At 63.3% G+C, this 9,437-nt stretch overlaps 1 protein-coding gene across 2 annotated transcripts in view; it reads right to left on the minus strand.

The window, feature by feature from the left end:
- Window positions 1–8,945, minus strand: part of PRKCSH (PRKCSH beta subunit of glucosidase II) — a 19,097-nt gene extending 10,152 nt beyond the window's left edge. Inside the window, exons 1-8 of one of the 2 annotated variants that reach the window (XM_090128585.1) lie at window positions 8,733–8,945; window positions 7,511–7,609; window positions 7,315–7,431; window positions 7,138–7,233; window positions 4,571–4,628; window positions 4,346–4,463; window positions 1,775–1,904; window positions 1,597–1,684 (exon numbers count right to left, since the gene is read on the minus strand). In XM_090128585.1, coding sequence (XP_089984711.1) covers window positions 1,597–1,684; window positions 1,775–1,904; window positions 4,346–4,463; window positions 4,571–4,628; window positions 7,138–7,233; window positions 7,315–7,431; window positions 7,511–7,609; window positions 8,733–8,895 — 869 coding nt within the window. In that variant the 5' untranslated portion in view covers window positions 8,896–8,945. The remainder of the gene's footprint in view (window positions 1–1,596; window positions 1,685–1,774; window positions 1,905–4,345; window positions 4,464–4,570; window positions 4,629–7,137; window positions 7,234–7,314; window positions 7,432–7,510; window positions 7,610–8,732) is intronic. The other variant, XM_090128586.1, reaches the window with a different exon arrangement.
- Between the last annotated feature and the right edge of the window lie 492 nt (window positions 8,946–9,437).

Consider the following 9,437-nt stretch of genomic DNA (forward strand, 5'->3'; position numbering starts at 1 on the left):
TGTGCCCCCCAAGCCCCCCAGGACCCCCACAAGTCCCTCTGTACCCCCCCCAGACACCCTTTAAGACCCCCACATCCCCCCCATAAGTCTCTCAGTTCCCCCCCACACTCTTTGAGACCCCCATCTGCCCCCCCAAGACCCCCAACACCCCCATAAGTCCCTTTGTGCCCCCCCCGACACCCTTTAAGACCCCCATGTACCCCCCCAGAACCCCCAGTGCCCCCATAAATCTCTCTGTACCCCCCCCCCAAGACACCCTTTGAGACCCCCATGTGCCCCCCAGGACCCCCCCACAAGTCTACTTGAACCCCCCCAAGACCCCCAACACCCCCAGAAGTCTCTTTGTACCCCCCAAGCCACCTTTAAGACCCCCATGTGCCCCCCAAGCCCCTCAGGACCCCTATAAATCCCTCTGTACCCCCCCCCCAAATGCTCTTTAAGACCCCCACATCCCCCCCAAGCCCCCCACATCCCCATAAGTCTCTCAGTTCCCCCCCCCCAGACCCCATGTGCCCCCCCAGAACCCCCAATGCCCCCATAAGTCTCTCTGTATCCCCCCAGACAACTTTAAGACCCCCATGTGCCCCCCAAGCCCCCCAGGACCCCCATAAATCCCTCTGTACCCCCCCAGACACCCTTTAAGACCCCCACATCCCCCCAGCCCCCAACACCCCCATAAATCTCTTTGTACCCCCCCCCCCACACACTTTGAGACCATGTGCCCCCCCAAACCCCCCATAAATCTATTTGTACCCCCCCCACACACCCTTTGAGACCCCCATGTGCCCCCCAGGACCCCCCCCAGTCACCTTGTATGCCCCCAAGCCCCAGAACCACCCCAAAAGTCTCTCTGTACCCCCCCCAAGACTCCTTTAAGACCCCCATGTGCCCCCCAAGCCCCTCAGGACCCCTATAAATCCCTCTGTACCCCCCCCCCAGACACCCTTTAAGACTCCCATATCCCCCCCATAAGTCTCTCAGTTCCCCCCCACACTCTTTGAGACCCCCATCTGCCACCCCAAGACCCCCAACACCCCCATAAGTCCCTTTGTGCCCCCCCCAGACACCCTTTAAGACCCCCATGTACCCCCCCAGAATCCCCAGTGCCCCCATAAATCTCTCTGTATCCCCCCCCCAAGACACCTTTAAGACCCCCATGTGCCCCCCAGGACCCCCCCCAAGTCTCTCTGTACCCCCCAAGCCACCCTTTAAGACCCCCATGTGCCCCCCAAGCCCCCCAGGACCCCCATAAATCCCTCTGTACCCCCCCCCAGACACCCTTTAAGACCCCCACATCCCCCCCCAAGCCCCCAACACCCCCATAAATCTCTTTGTACCCCCCCCCCACACGCTTTGAGACCATGTGCCCCCCAAGCCCCCCCATAAATCTATTTGTACCCCCCCAGACACCCTTTGAGACCCCCATGTGCCCCCCAGGACCCCCCTTACAAGTCTCCTTCTACCCCCCCAAGCCCCGCCAACACCCCCATAAATCTATTCGTACCCCCCCCAGACGCCCTTTAAGACCCCCACGCGCCCCCCAGGACCCCCACCGCCTCCCCCCCACCCCAAGGACCCCCCCCCCAAAAAACTCACAGCCCGTTCCCATCCGCATCCAGCTCTGCAAAAGCCTCCTCAGCCCGCGCTGCCTCCTGCGCCGCCGCCGCTGCTGCGCGCTGCTCTGCTGGGTGGGATTTTTTTTTGGGGGGGGCGGGGAGTTAGGAAGATGAAACCCCCATATTTCCCCCCCCCCCCCTCCCCAAATATTTCATACCCTCCCAAAGGCGCTGCTGAGCTTCCTTGGCTGCTTTTTCGGGTCCCTCGGCTGCTTCTTTGGCTGCTCGCAGCACCCCCACGCGCTCCTCCTGCCCCCGCCGGCTCTCCTGCAGCTCCCCCAAACGGCTCTGGGGGGGGGGCATTGGGTCAGAACCCCCCCTTGGACCCCCACGTGTCCTCTGGGACCCCCATGTGTCCCCAAGCCCCCCCCCCATAGGATCCCCGTGCTCCCTTCTGTCCCATTTGCCCTATGGGATCCCTATGTGCCCTACGGGATCTCCATGCGCCCTATGGGATCCCTATTGGCCCTATAGGACCCCCACATGTCCCCCGAGCCCCCCCCAAAAGCCCCATAGGATCTCTGTGTCTCCTTCCATCCCATGTGCCCTATGGGACCCCTACTGGCCCTATAGGACCTCATGCATCCTATGGGACCCCTACTGGCCCTATAGGAACTCCATGCACCATATGGGACCCATATTGGCCCTATAGGAACTCCACACACCCTATGGGACCCCTACTTGCCCTATAAGATCTCCATGCACCCTATGAAACCCCCACATGCCCTATAGGAACTCCACACATCCTATGGAATCCATACTGGCCCTATAAGACCTCATGCACCCTATGGGACCCCTACTTGCCCTACAGGACCCCCCGTGTCCCCCAAGCCCTCCCCATAGGATCCCCGTGTCCCCTTCCATCCCATTTGCCCTATGGGACCCCTATGTGTCCTACGGGACCCCCACCTGCCCCCTGAGCCCCCCCCATAGGATCCCCATGTCCCCTTCAATACCATTTGCCCTATGGGACCCCCACATGTCCCCTGAGCCCCCCCAAAAAACCCCCATAGGATCTCTGTGTCCCCTTCCACCCCACGTGCCCTATGAGACCCCCACATACCCTATAAAACCTGCATGCACCCTATGGGACCCCCACATGCCCTATAGGAACTCCATGCGCCCCATGGGACCCCCACATGTCCTTCAGGACCCCCACGTGACCCCCAAGCCCCCCCCATAGGATCCCCATGTCCCCTTCCATCCCATTTGCCCTATGGAACCCCCACGTGCCCCCCAACTCCCCCCCCCACATCCCCCATAGGATCCCTGTGTCCCTTTCAGTCCCATTTGTCCTATGGGATCCCCATGTGTCCTATGGGACCCCCACATGTCCCCTGTGCCCCCCCCAAAACCCCCATAGGATCTCTGTATCCCTTTCCACCCCATGTGCCCTATGGGGCCCCTGTGTGCCCTATAAGACCTCCATGCACCCTATGAAACCCCCCCCCCATACCCTATAGGACCTGCATGCACCCTATGGGACCCCCACATGCCCTATAGGACTTCCATGCACCCTATTGGACCCCCACATGTCCTTCGAGACCCCCATGTACCCCCCGAGCCCCCCCCACATCCCCCATAGGATCCCCGTGCCCCCTTCCATCCCACATGTCCTATGGGGCCCCTATGTGCCCTATAAGACCCCCATGCACCCTATGGGACCCCCCCCACGTCCTTCAGGACCCCCACGTGTCCCCCAAGCCTCCCCCCCCAATAGGATTCCCATGTCCCCTTCCATCCCACATGCCCTATGGGGTCTCCCTATGGTACCCCTCCCCCCCCCCAAAGATTCTCAACCCATCCCTGTAAGACCCCCATCACCCCCCCCACATTTCCACAGGACCCCCCCCAAGCTCCCCTACATCCCCCCAAATCCCCTAAAAACCCCCATGTCCCCCCCAGGACCCCCATAAATCTCTCTCTACCCCCCAAATGCCCTTTAAGACCCCCATGTCCCCCCCAATCCCCCCAGGACCCCCATAAGTCTCTCTGTACCCCCCCAGGTGCCCTTTAAGACCCCCATGTCCCCCCCAGGACCCCCAACGCCCCCATAAGTCTCCCCCCACAACAACCCTTTGAGACCCCCACGTACCCCCCCAGGACCCACTCCCTACAAGTCTCTTTGTACCCCCCCAACACCCCCATAAGTCGTACCCCCCCCCCTCCCCCTCACCCTTTGAGACCCCCACACCCCCCCCCCAACTCCCCCAGCACCCCCACAAACCTCTTTATACCCCTCTTTGATCCCACCACATCCCCCCAAGACCCCCCCCAAACCCCCTAAAACCCCTCCGCTCTCCCTCACATCCACCATCAACCCTCCCCCACCCCCCCAGGACCCCCCCTCACCCTTTGAGACCCCCATGCCCCCCCCCAACCCCCCCACAAACCTCTTTATACCCCTCTTTGATCCCACCACATCCCCCCAAGGCCCCCCCAAACCGCCCTAAAACCCCTCTGCGCTCCCTCACATCCACCATCAACCCTCCCCCCACCCCCCCAGGACCCCCCCAGGACCCCCCCTCACCCTTTGAGACCCCCATGCCCCCCCCCCAACCCCCCCAACCCCCCCACCAACCTCTTTATACCCCCTCTCTGAGCCCACCACATCCCCCCTAAGACCCCCCAAACCCCCTAAAACCCCTCCGCGCTCCCTCACATCCACCATCAACCCTCCCCCACCCCCCCAGGACCCCCCCAGGACCCCCCCCAGGACCCCCCCTCACCTGTTTCTCCTGCCTGCCCTGAGCTGCCTCCTGGATCAGCTGCTGTTTCACACGGAATCCCTCCCTCGCCACCTCAGCCAGGCGTTGCAGCTCCTCCCGTTCCTTCCTGCCCAGCTCCCTGCGTGGGGGACCCAAAATTGAGGAGGGGGGGAGGGGGAAAATAGGGTGAACAGCCCCCCCCCCCGACAAAATTCACAGCCCCCCCCCCCTCCCACAGCCACTCACTTGCAGGTGTTCTCGCAGGCAGCTCCGCTGTTGTATTCGTCGGTGGCATCGCAGCAGTCTTTGGGGGGGGGGGGAAAGGGGGGGACACACAGGGTGCTCAGCACCCCAACATCCCCCCCCCCAACTTCCAAAAGAACATCGACCCCCCCCCCCGAAGGGACTCAACACCCCATAAGCAGCACAGATCCCTGGGGGAACCCAAAACGCCCCTGGCACCCCCATAAGTCTCTGTGTGCCCCCCCCCCCTTTGAGACCCCCCAACACCCCCATAAGTCTGTGTGCCCCCCCCCCCTTTGAGACCCCCCAACACCCCCATAAGTCTCTGTGTCCCCCCCCTTTGAGACCCCCCCCCCAACATCCCCATAAGTCTGTGTGCCCCCCCCTTGGAGACCCCCCAACACCCCCATAAGTCTCTGTGCCCCCCCCTTTGAGACCCCCCCCAACACCCCCATAAGTCTCTGTGCCCCCCCCCTTTGAGAGCCCCCCAATATCCCCATAAGTCTCTCAGTTCCCCCCCCAGTTTCCTACAGAGCCCCCAAAGTACCCGCCCTAAAGACACATAGTGCCCCCCCCCAGCTTGGGACCCCATTACCCTCAACCACAGCCCCCAAGGACCCCCCCCCCCCACCCCATGTATGACCCCCACATCTCTCCACACCCCCCTCCACCCCACACAGACCTTTGGGGGTCTCTCAGTGCCCCTCCAGGACCCCCAAACTCCTACAGACCCCCCAAATTACCCCCCCAGGGACACTTTGCCCCCCCCCAGGACCCAATATCCTCAATCAAGCCCCCAAGGACCCCCCCAACAAACACCCCATTCATTTAGGACCCCCACATCTCTCCACACCCCCCTCCACCCCACACACATCTTTAAGGGTCTCAGTGCTCCCCCAGGACCCCCAACCTCCTCCAGAACCCCCAAATAACCCACCCCAGAGACACATAGTGCCCCCCCCACCTTGGGACCCCATTACCCTCAACTGCAGCCCCCAAGGGCCCCCCCACAGGCCCCCCCCCCACACCCCATTTAGGACCCCCACCACCTCTCCACACCCCCCTCCACCCCACACAGATCTTTGGGGGTCTCAGTGCTCCCCCAGGACCCCCAGTCTCCCCCAGACCCCCCAAATTACCCCCCCAGGGACACTTTGCCCCCCCCCCCCCCCCCCCCCCCCAGACCCAATATCCTCAATCACAGCCCCCAAGGACCCACCCCCACACACACACACACCGGACCCCCACCACCTCTCCACACCCCCCTCCACCCCACACAGACCTTTGAGGGTCTCTCAGTGCCCCTCCAGGACCCCCAATATCCTACAGAGCCCCCAAATTACCCCCCCAGAGACACATAGTGCCCCCCCCCCGACCTTGGGACCCCATTACCCTCAATCACAGCCCCCAAGGACCCCCCCACACACCCCATTTAGGACCCCCACCACCTCTCCACCCCCCCCTTCACCCCACTCAGATCTTTGGGGGTCTCAGTGCTCCCCCAGGACCCCCAGTCTCCTCCAGAGCCTCCAAATTAACCCCCCAGGGACACTTTGCCCCCCCCCAGGACCCAATATCCTCAATCACAGCCCCCAAGGACCCCCCCCCCCCCCCCCCACACACACCGGACCTGCACCACTTCTCCACCCCCCTTCCACCCCACACACATCTTTAAGGATCTCAGTGCTCCCCCAGGACCCCCAATCTCCTCCAGAACCCTCAAATTAACCCCCCAGGGACTCTTTGCCCCCCCCAGGACCCAATATCCTCAATCAAGCCCCCAAGGACCCCACACACACACACCCCATTTAGGACCCCCACCACCTCTCCACACCCCCTTCCACCCCACAGAGAACATTGGGGGTCTCAGTGCTCCTCCAGGACCCCCAGTCTCCTACAGAGCCCCCAAATTACCCCCCCAGAAACACATAGTGCCCCCCCCCCAACTTGGGACCCCATTACCCTCAACCAAGTCCCCAAAGATCCCCCCCTCACCCCATTTAGGACCCCCACCACCTCTCCACACCCCCCTCCACCCCACACAGACCTTTGGGGGTCTCTCAGTGCCCCTCCAGGACCCCCAAACTCCTACAGACCCCCCAAATTACCCCCCCAGGGACACTTTGCCCCCCCCCCCCCCCAGGACCCAATATCCTCAATCAAGCCCCCAAGGACCCCCCCAACAAACACCCCATTCATTTAGGACCCCCACATCTCTCCACACCCCCCTCCACCCCACACACATCTTTAAGGGTCTCAGTGCTCCCCCAGGACCCCCAGTCTCCTACAGAGCCCCCAAATTCACCCCCCAGAGACACATAGTGACCCCCCCCACCTTGGGACCCCATTACTCTCAACCACAGCCCCCAAAGACCCCCCCCGCACCCCATTTAGGACCCCCACCACCTCTCCACACCCCCCTCCACCCCACACAGACCTTTGGGAGTCTCAGTGCCCCTCCAAGACCCCCAATCTCCTCCAGACCCCCCAAAGTAACCCCCTAGAAATACATTATGCCCCCCCCCCCCCCCCCAAAAAAAAAAAACCCCACAAACAACCCCCCCACTCACCACAGACAGCATCATTGACGTGGGCAGAGGGGATGTTCTGGGGTCGGTACCCGGCGTTGGTGCAGTGGAAATGGCCATTGGGACACGCCGAGGTCCCTGAGGTGGGGGGGGGGAGGGGGGGGGGGTTAGGGTGCCTGTGGACCCCGAGGAGGGTTGGGGAGGGGGGGGGGGGCTCACCAGGTTCATCAGAGCCGTCGCGACAGTCGCAATAGTCGTCGTTGACCCACTCGAAGGCGATGGTGGAGGAACCGTCCAGGCAGGTGAAAGGCTTTGACTCCTCGTAAAAATGGTGGTCTGGGGGGGGGGGGGGTGGGAGTTAAAGGAGGGGGGGGGTGTCCTCAGGTTGGGGGGGGGCTTCGGGGGGGTCACTCACTGCTCAGCGAGACGCCGCGGGGCCGCGTCACCTCCACAGCATCCAGGGGGGGGGCCAGCAGCAGGGGGAGCAGCAGGGGCAGCAGCATGGCAGGGGGGGCTGGGGTGGAAAAGGGGGGGGTCAGAAAACTATAGACCCCCCTCCCGCTGCCCCCCCCCTGCCCCACAGACCCCCCCAGTTCCCTATAGATGCCCCTCAGCTTCTCAAAGATCACCCTTGGGACGTTTAAAGCCCTTCCCCCTCCCCCCCCAAAAGTCCCCCCCAGACCTTCCCCTCCCCATATACACCCCCCCCCAAAAAGACCTCCCCCATATCCCCATACAGACCCCTCCCCATCCCTGCGCAGATCCCCTCCACGCCCCCTATACACCCCTCCCCATACAGACCCCCCCATACAACCCCCCCTCCCCACATCCCCATACAGATCCCCCCCACATCCCCCCACTTCATACCCATGCAGACCCCCCCAGACCTTCCCCTCCCCATACAGACCCCCCCCAAACCTTCTCCTCCCCATACAGACCCCCTCCACATTCCCATACAAACCACCTCCCCACCCCCTATAGACCCCTCCTCATACACACCCCCCCATACAGAACTCTCCCCATATCCCCATACAGACCCCCCCAGACCTTCCCCTCCCCATACAGACCCCCCCCCAATACAGACCTCTTCCATTTCCCCATGCAGACCCTCCCCAGACCTTCCCCTCCCCAATACAGACCCCCCCCATACAGACCCCTCCCCATACAGACCCCCTCCACCTTCCCTTACAGAGCACCTCCATGCCCCCCTATAGACCCCTCCCCATACAGGCCCCCCCACATCCCCATACAGACCCCTCCCCATACAGAACCCCCCATAGAGACCCTCCCCACATCCCCATACAGACCCCCCCGCTCCCCCCCAGTGCCCCATCTCCCCCCTTCAGACCACGTGACCCCACACAGACCCCCCCCCCCCCTTCCCCTATAGCCCCCCTCCCCAAGCCCCCCTCCCCCTACAAGGCCCCTCCACACCTCCCCCTATGGAGCCACCCCCCAGTCCGCCCCCTCCCCATACAGGCCCATAGAGGCCCCTGCTTCACCCTACAGACCCTTTAACCCCCCCCAGCCCCCCCCCAAAAGCCCTGCAGACCCCCACCCCTCACCCTCAGACCCCTTATAGAGCCCCCAGACCCCTTCTAGGCCTCCAGCCCCCCCCCCAAGGACCCCCTCCGTACCACAGAGACGGCCGCTCGCGGTGGGTGCAGGGTCCACACGCCGGAAGCGGAAGCTAAAGAATGGAAGTTCCGGGCGCGCGCCGCTCTCCCGGAAGTACCGTCGAGATACGGCCGCCATGTTGAGTGTGGCAATACCGCACAGACCCCCTACGGCGGCGGCCATGTTGAGTGTGGCGGCGGAATTCAGCCAATGGGAGCGAAGCGTTTGGTTGCCATAGCGACGGGAGGGACGCGTGGAAACCGAGCGGCACGTGTGCGTGTGCTGGGAGGGGGGGGGGGGCGAATTTGGGGTTCGAAGGGGGGGGCACTGAGGGTCCGGGGGGGGGGAGGGGGGGTCTGGGAAGGGGGGGGGGGCTGCAGAACACGTGGGGGGGGAGGATTGGAGGATCCAAAGTGGGGGGGGGGCAAGGAGGGTTGGGGAGGGGGATTTGGGGATGGGGGGGGGACATTTTAGGGATGGGGGGGGCATTTTAGGGTAAGGGGAACCTTTGGGGGGGGCACTTTGGGGTGGGGGGGGGCCTGAAGACCCCCTATGGGAGTGGGGGGGGGGCTGCAGAATCCATGGAGGGGGGGGAAGATTAGAGGACCAAGGGGGGGGGGGGACAAGGAGGAGTGGGGGGGGGAGGAATTTGGGATGGGGGGGGAATTTGTCGTCGGGGGGGGGGGGGCGTGAAGACCCCCTTTGTGGAGGGGGGTGGAAATTTT

This window comes from Phasianus colchicus, chromosome 34, assembly GCF_987193195.1.
Source record: "Phasianus colchicus chromosome 34, bPhaCol1.hap1.1, whole genome shotgun sequence".
Lineage (NCBI taxonomy): Eukaryota > Metazoa > Chordata > Aves > Galliformes > Phasianidae > Phasianus > Phasianus colchicus.